The sequence below is a fragment of the Vanellus vanellus genome (genome assembly GCF_965231255.1).
Source record: "Vanellus vanellus genome assembly, chromosome: 9".
Classification (NCBI taxonomy): Eukaryota; Metazoa; Chordata; class Aves; order Charadriiformes; family Charadriidae; genus Vanellus; species Vanellus vanellus.
This window is the reverse complement of record NC_138914.1, coordinates 22,757,665-22,774,462: the sequence shown is the minus strand read 5'-3', so window position 1 is coordinate 22,774,462 and position 16,798 is coordinate 22,757,665. Positions and strand designations below refer to the sequence as shown.

Genomic DNA, 16,798 nt, shown 5'->3' with positions numbered 1-16,798 from the left:
TAGGCTGAAAAAAAAAACACGTTGGTTGCCAGAGCTTGCAAATGTAAATCTTTGGCTTATCTTTGTGGCGAGGTGGCTGGATAGACCAGGGATACCTCACCGAGGGATTCTATACCCCTCCTCACAACCAAGCAAAATGCCTCATGTTTCTTAAAGGGATTTAATGTTGCATGTCTCATTATAGCTTGTAACAATAGTAAGTCCTTTGACTTTTTTCTCTTTCATGTATTAGAAACAAGACTGCCAATGGAGATTATCGGAAGGAGCACAGAGAGAGGAGTCGCAGCCCAATAGAGAGGGCTGCTGCCCCAACAATGAGCCTTCATGCCAATCACATGTATGCCTCAATCCCAAGCTTGACCATGGATCAACCTCTAGCACTGACCAAAAACAGCATGGATGCAACCCGAACAGTTGGCATCACACCTACACTGACTTCTGTGGAACGGCAGCAGGTACTGGCTTCTAGTTGACAAGAAACTCGGGGTGGGTTTAGGAATCTTTGCTGGAGAGACAATGAGGACTTCCCAGATGTGAGCAGAGCGTATTGTGAGTTACGATAGGTAGGCGATACTATTCTTCAGGCAAAATGCGTTTTCAAAATGCACAATGAATGTCACGGCTCATTGTGTTTAACGTGAATAAACTGCCGATATTTAAATGTATCTGTCACAGGTTTCTTAGCCTTCCTGCTTTTTCTGATGCTTTTCTAAGCTTGTGAATGCATGTGTTTTAATTGGGAATGCAGAGTGTGAGTTGCTCTATGGTTAAGCGAGGCTCCGGTACCTGCTAGGCAATAACTGATGTAGTTCACAGGTATAGAGGGTAATCATCTGTGCTCCTCTTGGCAATCAGTGTGTGCTTCCCTCCCCTCTGTCCTGGCTTTCTCCTGCTGGGACTGCTGGAGAAGAGGTGCAAGACAGAAAGGGCATAAAGGAGAATTTTGCACTGAATTTTCCAGGTGAAAGAAGCTGGAATGACCTTAGCTGTTTCAGCCAGCCAAAAGCATTCATTGCATTGTTCAGAGAAATGTAGTGTCACTATTTCATAATGACTTTTCCTAAAGAGAAGTAATGATTTTTGATTATTTTCTAGTTTATTTCCATATGCGGGAGTGGGGTTTGGGTTTTTTTTTGTTTTGTTTTGGCAGGTTGTTGTTTGGGTTTTGGCTTGCCATCTTGTATTTGTTTTCCTTCAGAACTGCTGAAGATGAGCTGTCTCTGTGCAGTTTATAAAATAACCGTTTTTTTGTATGTCAGACTCACTTTTAATCCCTCTCACAAATGGAAAGACAAAGCAAGACAATTGAGTTGTGATGAGCTGCAGTGTTGAGAAATTAAACCGGCCTGTGTACCCAAGCTTGTCCTTCCTTCCTTCCTCCCCTCCTGTGATGCCCTCCAAAGGGTAAACACGTTAAGTGGATGATCTTTCAGAGGTTGGAATTTTTCATATGCAGTTTATGAAAGCTGCTTTTCACTGGAGCAGTATACTTTACATCTGCTGTGTAGATTTTCACAGTGGTTGGCTGTGTACGCTAGTCTTTTACATTTTGCTAAGCCAAAACGCCTAGCTTTACACTAGTGTCGCTGATATCTTGCATCATTTGGCACGCAGATTGCAGAGTTATTGTTCTGTGCAGAACGGCTCTTCTTTGCTCTCGGCGTTCAGTGATGACAGAGGAGGAAGGGACAGGCTTCCACTGACGACACTGGTGCCCTTTGATAGTATTACCGCCGAGTCTCAGCCTAGCAGCTAACACCACTGACACTCTGCTATTTTGGTGTGTTTGACTTGGGCTGATTCCTGTTGCCCATTACCAGATTCCTTTCTCTTTTGTTATCTTTGACATTTTGAGCTAGATTACTATCTGTTTTCTTGGGAAAAGAGGATGTTGAGGTAAGATCTTGCTAAGAGCACAGAGCAGAAATCATACAAAGAAAGAAGTGTATTGAAAATAAGAAACCCTAGTTTGATTTGTTGATTTGGTTTTCTGTTTTGGTGTTTTTATTTAATGTTAACGTGTTGAATGGGATTTTGTCTTACTCTGTTGCTAATAGAGGTGGGAAAAATACCTTCTTATTTTGGCAGCATGGGGTTATTCAGCTGCTGTAGTCACTGTTACTAAATTCTCATATTATCTCTCAGTATTTTCATACAAATATGTATAGTCTGCTCAGTGCTCCTGTTTACACAGAACCATACCGGGGGATTCTGTAAGGTGCCTTTACCTGCCTCTCAGATCAATTGTGGTGTTGGTACATGCACTCTTGAGACAACCTTTTTTATCACCTGTCTCTTTCTCTACTTCCCAACTCTGCTGTGTCTAAACTACTCTTCTGAAAAGATAAGCATATATACACATCTCAAAAACCGCTTCACTGATGCACAAAATCTTGGCCCCTATAAAATAAGACAATAAATACTTCCACATGTGAACTGCTTACAGAAAAATCAAATAAATCACTTTTATTTTTCTTTACTGCACTGACAGCATAGTAAAGAAAGTAAATAAGATGCAAATAGCATGATCTCCGTTGTGTCTAGACAAATAGCATTACACCTCCCCTTCAAAGCTCATCTCTTTTACTTTGGTCTTGCTCTTACTCTGTCTAGACTAAAGTACCACTAAATGATGAAAACTGTTTCCTTCCTTGTTGACTTTGTATGGTGGTAGGTAAGGTAGTGATTTTTGTGGCTTTGCTGCACAGAGTTTTAAAATGGACAAGAAATTAAAACTGTGTTAATTACCTCAATTCTGTGAATATTTTGCACACTTAACCATTAACTTGCATTGAGTATAGCAAAACGGACTCCGTGCATCGTAAAACATACCAAAGATGCAAAGCACAAATATTCCAATACCCGAGTTATTTCCCTTCAGCCAGCTGGAGAAACTGGGACCTTTCTTTTCCTAAGGCCTTCTTTCAATGTAACATTTATATAGTAAACAACTTTAAGAAGAGTATTTTATGTTCACACTTTGTACAAAGTATATGTTGTAGAATTCAACTTATGTGAATAAGTATTTGGGGGAATTTGCATGTGTTGAGAATGAAAAAGGATGATGTTTATCAAGTAGTGCTAGAAAGGCAGATTAATTGCAGCAGGAAAATACTTGCGGTCAAATTTTACATCTTATGGGGCTTATTGTTTTGTGGCTGAAGTACAGAATACAGAGTTAGTCAGGCTAGGAGAGCTTAACTTCTGAATGAAAAATGATGCCATTAAAACTTGGTTAACACTAAGATGACAAATACCTGTAAAATTTGTAAAGCTCTTCTGAGTCCTGGAATCAGAAGGATATGTGGACATAGAACGAAACAAGTATTTAATGTGTTGACATTTAGTTCTGCATAGTTAATGCCTGTGAAGTTGAAACAGTCACTGTAAAATCACTTTAATGCTTTTAATGATTTGCTTTTCTACTGCCCTTTTTCTGTATGGCTGCTTGCCACTTAAATAACTAAGAACCATTATGGAAATGCAATGTGGGGTTTTTTTAATCAGACAAATAATAATAGCTGAATATTTGGGGTTTTAATATACTTTATTGAATTGGACAGTTTATGGGTTATTTCACTGCTGGGATTCAGTTCAGTGTTTGTACATCTCGAGTGATTATGCAGTGAGCTGCTGCTAATATGGCTTTGGCTAATTGCCTTAGTAAGTGACAGTTTTCTTTTTTCTTTCATATTAGAACCGTCCATCCGTAATCACATGTGCTTCTGCGAACAACCGGAACTGTAACCTCTCTCATTGCCCCATTGCTCACAGTGGCTGCGGTTCAGCAATGACTGCCTACAGAAGACCCTCTAGCAGTAAGTCACATGTCCACACCCTTAACTGCCAAACAAAACTGGCTCACTAACCTTCACTGTGTAGGCACTGACATATTAACAGGAAAAAATGAGGTGAAACAATGGACACCTGTCTGTATCCTGTCTACCCAGAGACAGGCTAGCACCGATCCCCTCTGCACTCTTTCTAACCGTCCATCCCGTGCCCTGGTAGAAAGTACCCATTCAAAATTAGGTAGAGAGGGGTGTTCTTTTTTCTGATTTTGAAAAGCTGCTTTAAAAAAACCAAACAAACAAACAAAAAAAAAAAAAACACCCCAAAACAACACAACAAACACCGCACACTGACAAATAAGTCATTATGTTTATTTTAGTCTAAGGGACGAACAGCAGACAGGGCCAGCAGATCCAGCTATGCTCGTACTTTAAGAGCTGTAGTTTCCCCAGTCTTTCAGTAGTCAGTAGACTTTTATGATTCAGCTGCAGTCACAAAAATCTTTTCCTCTTCCAAAGCACATACCCTCCACCTTTCTCTGCGTGGATAACACAAAACGCTTCGGAGGGCAGTTGCTATAGCAACCCAAGCAGGGAGCTTTAGCTTTCTACCTTCTGTGCAATTAGTACTTTTCACAAAAATCTTTTCATGCAGTGCTTGCTTCACTTTCCCTGTGCGACTAGGGGAAAGCACAGCCCTTTCATTTCAAGACGTATATCTGCTGATGCATAGATTTAACACGCAGCGTTTCCACAAGACCCTGGCAGTGAGGCTTCTTCAACCAGAATGTGTCAGTGTAACAATACCAGCACGACATGTGTAGGAACTTAAAAGTCCATAGTAAGATGATGGTGACTGATTTTTTTTTTTTTTTTTTTTTTTTAAAAAAGATCAGTGTATTGTTGAAAACTGGAATGAGAAGCTGAAGTGAGACGCTGTAGGACATATTACACTTTTAGAGAAGTCAGTAGTTAGAGATCTGAGATGTTGGAAGTTCTCTAGAAAACTGCTGTTCCTTAAGGAGAGCTTCTCCATTGAGACCCCAGCTGTACTGACATGGACTTTGGGACAGTGGTAAAGGTTCGCAGAAAATATTTATCTCTTGTCACTTGAAGAGGTCTTTGTGCATGACACATTTATTTTAGGACCAGTCAAAGCCTTTCTGTAGCATGAAGAACAAAGGCATGGATCCTGACAGTTTTAAGTATTTTTGAAAGATAAATCTCATTCGACCACACAGATACTGTTTCTAAATTGTAAAACTGCAACTCTCTCATATTTAGTCTGAGAAATTATTACTATTATCATTCAAAATCTGTCTCTTAAGGTCCCTTGTTCCTCTTGTGATAGTATTACACCATTTTAATGCTCATAGTACCTTAGGTAGCAGAGGTAACAAATGATTTAGTTTTCTGACGGCTCCTGGCACAATTGTGTCAAGCAAGATGAAACCCTGAAATCAGCTTTTGGCATACTGTAATTTAGAATGGGGTCTCCTCACACCTGACTGGTATCAGCAGGCTGGGGAGCTGATTTTAAAGAACTGTTTCTGTCTTTAAATCTGTTAAAGTCTAAATAGAAGTTCTTTGTGATTGTTTTGGGAGAGGGTTTCCATAGAATCAGAGCCGTAGCTGTTACTAGCCTGAGGGAGAACTATAATTACATATAAAACGCTTACCTGGTGCAGGTCACAGAAATGCAAAAAAGTTTAACGCCATTTATTACTTTTTTTTCCATTTTAACAAACTCCTTCCGTCTTCTTCCCCACTCCATTCACTACGAGTTCTATAATGACATAAAGAAGTCTTGCTTTATGCTGAGGTGATAGGAAAATGGGAGAGAATAGGGGTGCCAGGATTCTGCACTGAAATAACGCCTCTTCTGCCTCCTTTCCCCATCCAGCTACCACTGCCTGTGACCCAGTGGTGGAAGAGCACTTCCGCCGAAGCCTTGGCAAGAATTACAAGGAACCTGAGCCAGTGGCAAACTCTGTGTCCATCACGGGATCAGTTGACGACCACTTTGCCAAAGCACTTGGGGATACATGGCTTCAGATTAAAGCTGCCAAGGACGGAGTCTCCAGCAGTCCCGAGTCTGCTTCGCGGCGGGGCCAGTCTTCCCCTTCCTCTCACATGGTCAATCATAATCACTCGCCCTCTGTAGTCTCATGAAGAGAGGACCGTGACGTTTGTGAATTTGCATGGTTTGACTGAGCTTTGAACAGTGCTTAAAAAAATGTTGGGGGAGGGGAGATTAGTTTTCAACACACGTTTTTGTGTACTCACTTTTTATTTGTAAAAGGGTGCCCTTAAAGATGATAGCAGGAACTATTTCATAAAGATTCATACGATGTAGCATCCTTTTTTCCTGCCTCAATTACCAAAGAAACCTCTGATGCAAATCTGCTGCCCCTTAAAAAAAAAAATAATGCACGCTAATCCACAAAAGCCATTACACTTAGTTGGTTGACCCAAATGCTTTTTGCCTTTATTAGCTTGAGACTAGAATTTGTCTGGTTTGCTTACGTTGCCTTTTTTTTTTTTCCCTCTGTGAAGTAATTTTGTATGTATATACTTGAAAAGAACTGTCATGTATGATTTGCACTATTGGAGGAGGACTGAAGTTGCATAGCAACTCTCTGGAAGATGCTAACATTTTGAGGGCAAACTGCTGAAAAAAGGGTTTAAGGATGACATTTCTGTATCAGTTTGATTTTTCTTAAAGCAAAAGAGCTTTGGAAGGGGAAGTCTCATACAGGTTATAGGTCTTTCTCTCTTTAGATTTCAGGTGCTTAGTGCTTGCAACTGGACTGCATAATTTACAGAACACGGGCATTTTTTCCTAAACACTGCAGTTTGTTAGAATAGAGCTGAGGTTGGAGGGTTCAATAGTGCTTAACGATGCATGTTTTATGAAAAATAGCTGGTATCTATTAATGTATAGACAGTAAGAATCATAATACTTATTAGCTTTTCTTCAGAATTAGTTTATTTTTGTCAGTAACAATCCTAGATATACTTACTGCTGGTACAGTTGTACTCTATGATATTTGTATTTGATATTCACTTTAGTAGCAGCCAGCAAAAGAGGACAGCCTCAGGACAGGCCTCAAATGACGCAGTTTAGAGATAGATGATGCGTGGTACAGGATGCTATAGCTTTGCGCATGACTGAGTAATTGTTTCTGTCTGCGGCGCTGTCTGCTCAGCAGGAATTTGCTTCCTAAACCTAAGTCTGTGTAATCCACCTTTAACTAGCTGCAGAAACTGCTACCGTTACGTATCTTGGCTGGACAACAGATTGTTACAGTTTGTGAAATATGATCTTTAATTTTTTTAAGCTTACTCATAAACCTATGCCAAGTTGCAGCATACATTCCTCCATTAGAAAACTTTATACAGATATTACTGCATTTATTATCATTTGCTATATTAATAGCTACTAACTAGAAATTAGGCGGTAGAGGCAGGCGTAAAACCACAGCTGTGCTAGTACTAAGAGCTTCTCTTCTTCTTGTTAAGTGTAACTGCTCTCCCCCATACATTCCATCTTCCCAGTACAGTTGCAACTAGGGCTTTTTTCATACTGGGTTACCTGAAGCGATTGGTTCAGTGTAGGAAGGTAGAACTAGTTGGAAGATGAACTACACGTGATGTATTATGGACTATGTTACAGTATTGGGTCCATGGTGGCTTTTATTTTGTTTCTTTTTTAAAGTTAAGCTATTTAATTTGGAAAAGGTGCAGGGTAGAAAGAGATCAGGAGATTGGCTCTTACTCTTGTTGAGAAGGTGGCTGCTCAATTTTCTTTAAAAAAATTAAAAATAAAAAAAAAAAAACACCGAAGCCCCCAGTTTTACACATTTCACTACCATCTTACTGGGTAGTCAACGCTTACTTGCTTTGGCATTCAGTCCCCTACTCTCTGTAGGAAGATTGTTAAAAGAACACTTTTTTATATAGGTAACTTTAAGACCATCGTTACGCTGTGCGTAAAGAATGTACAGAGAAATTTGTAGGTATTTTTTGAGGAACAATTAATTTGTTAATGATATGTAGCTATTTAATTTTTCCCTTTCCTTTATTGTAATCATTCATTTTTTTTTGTTTGGAGAAAAAAGTTGATCTTTTTTTTTGTTGTAGATTTGTCGGTAATACAGTAAAAGTGCAGGAACACAGTTATTCTATGAGAACACTGCATTAGCATTAATAGCCACTAGTTTGTTATTGCTACAGGCTACTGAGCATTGTAACAGTAGAATACTAATACTGTAGATGGACTCTGTGGAAAATGTGACTCCTATATTTCTTTGTAAACACAAATAAGATAATGTTTTTAAAGCTAATATTTTCAATAATAGCTGTTTTACAAGGTTACATTTACTTATCTGAGATAGGTAAATGGATTTGAGGGCAATAAAGATTTAATGTGATATGTCCAGGAAAACATATATTAGACACAATAATGTCACGAAAGCCAAAGGGTTGGGGGGAGGTGGAAGGAAACTAAACTGAACTCACCATCATGAGACGTGGTGAAGTTTCTTCACAGAGCCAGGTTATCTACAGTTCAGTTGGAAAGATTCTCTCTGTGTTTGTAAATCTGTAATATACCATTCTTTTGTGGCCTTGTTTCACCTGGAAAAAAAAAAAAGGTTTGGCAGGCCATCTTTTTTTTTGTACTTAAAAGTAGCCTTAAAGAACAATAAAGTGCTCTTAAATCACAGGTGTGTACGTACCCTTCTGTATTGCTCGGTGAGAGAAGAGATTGTTTCCTATCCTTCACGGGCTGGAAGCAGGAACAGACTGCTGTTTGCGACGTGTTTTCCGTCAGAGGAAACCCATGGCGCTCGGGAGCGTTACCCCATCGAAGGGGCTGGCGTAGCTGGAGGCTGTTGGGGTCTTTCCCCCGACAAGTTCAGGAGTTGGCCAAGAAACAGTCTGCCACTTGGCAGAGTCAGACAGAAATACCCCCGGCAACTGCCCAGGGATCGGGTCACTGCAGGGGTGCCCAGCGGTGTTCTCCACATGGGGCTGGAGCAGTTCCCGGTTTGGAAAACACCAGCTAGTCCAGCAGTTCTGTACTGTTGATGAAAAGACCAATGTCAATTTTCTTTTTTGTCTTGTCCCTCAACTTCTTTTAAGTTTTACCTAGAGAACCTAAAGACGACAGCTGTATTTCAAACGCAGCCAGCCATGGGCTCATGTTTTGGGTGAGCAGCTTTTCAAGAGATGGTCACTCCATTCATTTGACTGGAGACGGTTAAGCCTTAAAAAGAAGTGTTCTACTTACCTGATTTTCAGAAAGGTGGGTGAACCAGGCAAGAGCCTGCAGAGGTGTTTCAGCTCGGGTTGTAGTAGAGGGGTCTCCAAAATTAAAAAAGGAACCCCTAAAAATAACGAGATACAAAGTTACTCTTAACATTAAGCAGTGCCTAAAGGGTTTGAAAAAGCAGGCATGACTTACATGTGCATTGTTAAAGTAAACGGCTATTCTTGGGGTGTGGGAGATTCCATGAGAACACATCAAGAATGATTAGTTTAACACATCTGAAAAACATCCCTCTCTAAATACCCGTGGAAAGCAGCCTAAATACATGCTTTAAGAGCATTTGGGAGGGAGGCCAACTACAACAAGCCTCACACGCCTCTCAGTCTGCTTTCTGGAGGGAGCTGGTTTCCTTTCAGGAAAAAGTCATCCCTACATCAACATTTTGGGGACTACGTGAAACAGGACAAGCAGCATTGCTATCTTTCAGGTCAGTAACTTAGAGAGCGCTCCATTTTCTACATGGTAAAAGGAAAAATACAGTATTTTTTTTTTCCTACCACATGATTTTTCTAATTAGTGGCAAGCAGTAATTTTGCACAAAAGGGGAGCAACATGGCCTAGAAAAACTGGACTATACGCACACATTTGATATCATTATTAAGTCCTATACTATTTGTAATGGCATATCTTTTTCCATGAGCTAAAGGCAACTTCCAGCTATGCATTTGTAATCTCGTCCCTACACACACACACATTATTTGTGCTAATTTAACACAAACCAGAATTTTAGTTTTAGAAAATGGACCAGTCATCACAAATATACAAGGGATTGAGTTCAGCTCGGCCCGCACCGTTCAGCGAGTGACCTCTCCTGAATAGCTTCTATGTATTTCAGCCTTCTTCAGTTGTGAAAATGAACTTTACATACAGCTATCTGGAGAGGCTGGCTAGCTGGGCAGTGCTGGTGTGACACGCTAGTGGCACAAAGGAGTATGTCACCGCACAGGTGCAGAGGCAGTATGGCTGCGTACTTGTTAAACTGGTACTAACAGCTTTGCTGGCGAACTGTGCTTACCCCATAGGGCTGAAGGGACCTCGCACGTTGTTTAGTTCCTTTGAACCTACAAACACCAAAGCAGCGAAGGGAGTTCCTAGCCAGTGCCACGCTCCCTTTTGATCCTGCCGGGGTGTGTGCAGACTGCAGGCGTACTGAAGTCAAGCTGGCTGTCGCAGCTCCTGCCACTGCTGCAGAGAGCGCGGCAGGGACCGACTGCAGCTGCTCATAAAGCAGCAACACGACTGCACAGCCTAACTGAACTGTTAGGCTGTAAAACTGGCACAGGCACAAAACTCGAAATTGTAACCAGTTCACCGTCACCGACCGGAGCTGTGACTGCACCAGTTCAGAAGCTGCTTCACGAGCAGCAGCTGAACTGTCACCGCAGCTGGGCTGAGCGCTCCCAGAGGGGCGCAGGGGGCTGCTGGGGGTGGGAACAGAGCCAGCTGCTCCTAGCAGGCCAAATCAGTCAACAGAGAAAAGATGTAAAATTGTCTTTCAGCCTTGCTCAGAAGCCTTTGTGCAATAGCAGAGCACGGAGAACTCGCTGCTGATGCTGCACTAACTACTTACGTTCCAAAAGAGGTGCTGCTCCACAATGGCTGTGTGAATGAAGCCTTCTCCAGTATCCAAACACCACGCCAGTAGGTCGTGTTGCTTAATGTGATACCCTGGCAAAACACATCAGAAGTATTTCAAATGTTATTTGTGTAAGAGCTCTACTCACCAGCGTTGGCACCCTTATGCTTGGCTGAGGGGAACAGTCACCACTATCTTTAGATCCTTCTTGAGGAGCAGTGAAATAAGAAACCAGTCTGCATCTTCCTGATGAACAGGAGCTTCCATTTCATCTGGCATGGAGACAGATCCAAGCACGTAGCACGCAGTGTCTGAAGGTGTGTCTCCAGCGCTTCTCCCTTAGCAGACAGTCATTACACAGCTGGATTACGTTGTGTGTTGAAGCACACACTTTATCCCTGAAGGGCCCATGACAGAAAATATAACAATTTAAAACCAATAATTTTTTACCCTCTCCTTCAATGGGGACATTCTACCCCTCTCTGTGGAAGACCTATCACCTCAAGTGCATTTCTTGGGTATAAGACAGCCAAGATACATCATTTAATTGGTTATTTTTAAACTGCAGTTACATATAGCTCCACAGCACCTGCCTTGCTCTTCAGACAAAGCTTGCCTATTTTCCCTTGGTGCTCTCCTGACACAGCACACAAGGCACCAGCACGACGTATCTCCAGAGGCTCAGAAAGCTCCTCAGAGCATGCGCTCTGTCTCAGGATTACATTCACCTCCCGTGGAAGAGAGGGTTTTATACAGCTGTTACACCCAGGAGCGGTGCTCTGAGGCTTGCGGAGGCAGCACTTCTCACCAAGAGTGACCTTTAATACATACATGGGTGTTTTCCTCCATCAGCACAGCCCAAGCCTTGACAGAGACCAGCAGACGCGGGTCAGTATGACTTACCCCTGCACGTGTGGCAAAACCAGGAACAACCACTTCAGTACACGGCCTTCCCACTGCTGCTCAGCCTTCAGTCTCAAAATCTTCTTGATCGTAGCGAAGTTCCTGAGTGTGTTCGAGCCTAATCCCGCCCAGCCGCTGTCCCAGGGAGACACTGTCGCTAACCAGTCATTTCTGTAGAAAAGGGAAGGGGAGAGCAAGTCATTTTATGCTTGATGTAAAGCCACAGGCACCAGTTCTTTCTCCAGTTCTCTCATTTCAGATTTTCTCTGAGACATTTAATAGTTTACAGCGAACTCAGATGTAATAGCACCCCCAGCACAGGCTGAAAGAAAGCTGCAGAAGGAGACAAGACCAGTGTGGCATAGCCATTGCAAGAACAGTGGTTAAACTGCAAGACAATAAACTATTTTTAATTGAAATTTCAGGGACAAATCGTCCTGTTGCATTTTATCATCTGACATAGAAATGGCAGGAGGAGCACCTTGCAGCAGCTGGAAATCTTCCACGGAGCTTTTAGTTCAAAACTACAGTTTGAATTCCTAAGCCTTCAGTCTTCTGCAAAACGGCTCTAATCAGGAGATGCACTTGCTCAGTGCTTGTCCGTGTTTACTCTCGACTAACTAGTGGGCTTGGCATCAGGTGTGATTTTTACTTGCAGAAAAGTTTCAAATTTTCCTGCTTAATTCTGCTCGGCAAATCTGATCATCCCAGTTGCAAAAACTCACAACTATCCAAAGGCACATTCCAGAGCAATGCACGAAGGCGTCTGCTGGGGTGGGAGCAGGACCCCTCTGCAGCCCACTCTGCATGCGCTCCCAGGGCCCACACAGGGAGATGCCACCCTCTCGGGCAAAGCACTTTTGGACTCTTTGCTGACACCCCCAATATCGCTGAACTTCACTCACAGGATTTTCCCTCTCCTCAGAACTTCCACACTAGTAAATACTGCCTTAAAAGAGGCAGCTCTCGCTGGACCAGCATGGTGGCAATCACGAAGGGAACCAGATGCTCCACTGAGACTATCGTTAAAGTCTCCAAACATGGTTTATGTTTAATATGGACAACGCTCACCTCAAAGAGAAACAGGAGCAGCAGCTCTCCAGACACACCCCCTTTGGATCAAGCCAGCGTACACACCCTGCAGAGAGACACGGTGGGACTGGTGCCAGAATGCCAGACTCTTCCCAGCACAAGCTCCTCCTACGCGGCTCCTTCCTCTGGTGCTAGAAGTGGAACACGTCCTACTGACGGCAGCCTCCGTCCTCCTGTGACAACAGCATCCCTAGGAAACATTAAATAGGAAATTCTCATCTTCTCCTTTGTGACACAATCAGGAGCCCAATTCACCAGACAACAATGCGCTAACTTAGGGGGTTTTATAGCTGCTAATTGCTGTATCACTTAAGCATTTATACCCGGTTGACATGCCTCTCTGCTAAGAATGGTTGGCATGGGATTAGTCATACATGGATATTCAGATTGACATGCATTTCTATTTTAAGAGTTGGAAAAAACAGAATTTCTTCTTCTATAGACTACTTCTAAATAATAACGAAGCAGTTACTGACTTCCAGTAAGAACACACTTCACTGCATTCACACGAGACTGTTTCAATCTTTTTTCGCTTGCAGGCTAGCCACTTACACTGTTCACTGCTGCACCGTTCATTCTAATTTTACATTTTACTTTGCTAAGCAGCAGCTTTCTTAAATGCCGAGGAGGACATCTGTCTTCTCTCCATCACAAAGACAGACACAAAAGCATCTGTCAACATGAAGCTGTGTCAGCCACATGCCTGCTGCATTTAATAGTCAAAACACTGCTTATCTCAAAACTGTTTACTCCGCTTGGGCCAATACTACGCATGCAGAATACTTCTGATAGCGCTCTGCTATTCATGGTGGAATCAACATTTCTTTTTTAATGCAGGAAAACACAAAGCTCAAATCCCCTGCTGCCTGAATTATTAAAATAATGTAGGTCTAGTTGTATTAATGGCATGTGGCTTGTGTGTTAAACTATACATACAATATACCACAGCAATTATATTAGTTCTAGTTAGTTAAAATGAATTATAAAAAATACAGGATTTTTTTGCTTTCAGAGAAAAAAAATGCTGCAACTAGATTAAAGAAAAAACAACATTCTTAGCCTAAACTCAAACCTTTGCTCTTCACTGATCCACTGTAGTATTCTAAACTTTTTTGGTTTTGTTTTTGAGGAGGAAGTGAGGATGAAAATAATGGAAACTAACAATACTTAGAGACTAAAGCAAAGGCCTTTCCTCTTCCTTTTACTTCCAAGTGACACGTTCTTAACTTCTTCAGAAGAAAATGCATGTATTCCAATAGTACCACAGGTAATACAGCACTGTTACGGGGTTTACAGCAGCAGCAAAGTCCTTTGCTCTTACTTTCACTGACATACCTGTATTTAACTTGATCTTACTGTTATTCATCAAACGTTTTCTCCTGGTATTAATAGTCACTTACATTGCTTTGGCCGCTAGAGCTTGTTGCTCTGTTTTACATACTGATATAAAGACATCTGCTCTGAAAGCAAATCCAAAGTAACAGAACCACAGAGAGTTCAGAAAACTTCAGCTCAGGTCTTACCTCTTGCCACTCCTGCCATACAAGCAGTCACCGGCATCATCTTGGCTTCCCATCTCGCAGCTGGGACATGGAGCTGCCGCAGCTGCTCTCGGGGAATTCCCTTGGTAGGGCCGTGGCTGCCCATGGAGAGGCCACCTCCGAGGAAAACACGTTCCGTAAGTGCATGAGAAACCCCTTGCTCCCTCCCGGGGTGCCTGGAGGGTGGCAGCCAGCTTTGCCAGGCATTTCTTCACAGCTTGAACAATCTGAGGTAAGCAAGGTGCTTTCAAAAATTGTTACCAACTAGGACACGATTCAAATAGGCAAGAAAAAGACCCCAGGTGAAAACCTCCTGCCGCCAAGCTGACTTCCCCTACCAGTGAAAATGCTGGAAAGAAATTAACTGGAACAGATATCTAATTGAAGATGATGACAATTTGTTCTCATTATTCAGAGTTGCTAAAAATAAAGAGAAATCATCCGCTGTTCTGAAGGTAACCTTTTGTCACTTGTTTCTAAGTCTCTCCTTCCCAGTCGTTCTCATACCTCCCACAGGAATTTGTCAAGATTAAAAGAAGTCACTTCTTAATTTGCAGGGCCAATTCAGTAAAGTAACAACTGAAACCAGTGAACCTTTTTTTCCTATAAGCAAGCAGTATTCTCATTTTGTCCCCAGAACACAGGCGTACGTATGTACACAATTGACCTTTTGCTTTGAGAAAGCCTTGATGACGTATCAGGAAAGCAGAATTAGCCAGTCCAGGGGAAAACAAGGGCACGCAAGACGTTTTCTTTACCGTAACAAAGCCGTGGCTGTCTGAATATAGGCTAAGCACAGGGGCAGAATGATCAACCTTATAAACGTAAAATGCACAGAACTTTTAAAGATTGCACTGCAGACATTGTCTAAAATGCACTATTCCTGAGAGCTTTGTTTTGAACCACTCCTCTGTCATTTCATGCATTTAGCCTTCTGCTTCCCTCCGGAGCTGCCCTAGTCTATACAATGTTATACAATTAGTTCAAATGTTGAATTTTCAGGAGGGGAAATTAAGAAAAACCCAAGTCTGCAAAGTCACCACCATACAGAACGTGGTGTGATTTTAGGGCTCTTGTTTTAAAGATTTTCATGGCAAGAACAGATTTCCTCAGAACAAAAAATAATGCTTTTGTTGTTGCCAGGCTTACAAATGTAGTCTGTAATGTGAGTCAAGCTATGACCTTTCAGGATGATGCAAAATCAGCAGTAATAAATCAAACGGTGACTTTGCTGACATGTCTGTAACTTAAGTGATTAATGCAACAAATAAACAATTTCTGCTTGGAAATACAGGAAAGAGTGTGGGATTCTCCTCCTGCTCTGCCCTGTTATAGCTGAACTTTGGATGCAGTTTTGGTCCTACCAATTCTCACAGGAAACGTGAAAAATGCCTGGCCAAAGGCTGAGTATTAAAGTCCATAGCAGATCCACCCATCATACATCATTAAAGAAAGAGAAGCTAATGAAGGCAAGAATACTCTCCCATTTATACAAAAAGTTTGTTCCTTTTAACAGTTGCCCCATCTTGTCTCCATTCTGTCCCTCTGTGACACCCTCCCAGATATGCATTTTCCCCTAAGAGAAGCGTTAATTTTACCCACACAGCTAAATCCAGCGCAGACATCGACCTACTGCCTTCTTTGTATCTTCTGCTAGCCCCTTCCCTTCCCTCCATCCGCACAAAACCTATGGCACTCGGGAGTTGCCCTACAGCCTCTTCATACAACCCTTGTGGCTGTGTGAAACTACAGTAACCGGGCACAAAGTGCCTTGTGGCTGGCATAAAACTAGAGCAACTCGCCAGTGACTACGAAAGTAAAATCTGCCCAAGCCTCCAAAATCCGCAACTCTACAGACAGTTCTCTGAACTGACTTCTTCTAAATTATAAAAGAAGTTCTTCCCTTGAGCTATTAATAGCAGAGAAATCTATACTCAGAATGCTGATTTCCAGAGCTCAACAAAAATAAAACTGTGAGCGTATCCAACTTGATTAGCCGCCCAGAATTTAACGTCTAACGCTGGTATACAGAGGCAATAAAGCACCACAGCTGCCAAATATGTGATCTTGCTATTACAGAATCAACAGCATTTGGACATCGGGACTTCTTCACACTGCTCAATAGCCATTAAAAAATTTGTTTTCTGCCTTTATAATATTAAGAAAAAGATACAGACCATCGCTTTTATGCTACTTGCACAAATCTCAACTGATTTGTCAGCTGTTTGTCCTGCACAGGTACCAAGGTGTAATGAACAGAACAGGATCAAAGTGTTTCAGTGACTAGAAGGCCTTCTTGCCATGCAGTTATTTTGGTTGTAACTTAGGTGAACAAATGTAAGGTAGTAAGGCAGTAACACTGGTATCTCACCACAACTGTGTTACGTATTCACAGAACTCACTGAAATCACTGCATGAGAAAATATTTCACTTGAATTTTTCAGAAGCAAAATTAAAATCGGGTTATTATAAAAAAATACATTTGGAATTAATTCTGTTCTTGAGCCGTTTAGCTTCACATTTTCAAGTCTTTCTACACAGCCACAAAACAGATGTGTTCATT

General features: G+C 41.8%; 1 protein-coding gene and 1 long non-coding RNA gene across 4 annotated transcripts in view; one reads left to right on the top strand and one right to left on the bottom strand.

The window, feature by feature from the left end:
- VGLL4 (vestigial like family member 4) overlaps window positions 1–5,966 on the top strand; it is a gene marked incomplete at its 5' end in the record, with an annotated part of 84,680 nt that extends 78,714 nt beyond the window's left edge. For all 3 annotated transcript variants that reach the window (XM_082487500.1, XM_082487499.1, XM_082487501.1), the window contains 3 exons: window positions 233–455; window positions 3,698–3,818; window positions 5,695–5,966. In XM_082487500.1, coding sequence (XP_082343626.1) covers window positions 233–455; window positions 3,698–3,818; window positions 5,695–5,963 — 613 coding nt within the window. In that variant the 3' untranslated portion in view covers window positions 5,964–5,966. The remainder of the gene's footprint in view (window positions 1–232; window positions 456–3,697; window positions 3,819–5,694) is intronic.
- A 2,665-nt stretch (window positions 5,967–8,631) lies between these two features.
- On the bottom strand, window positions 8,632–11,079 carry LOC309675631. Its single transcript, XR_014269514.1, has 3 exons — window positions 10,848–11,079; window positions 9,085–9,181; window positions 8,632–8,875 (listed from the first exon to the last, which is right to left on the bottom strand). It is a non-coding gene; the product is annotated as an uncharacterized lncRNA (long non-coding RNA).
- Between the last annotated feature and the right edge of the window lie 5,719 nt (window positions 11,080–16,798).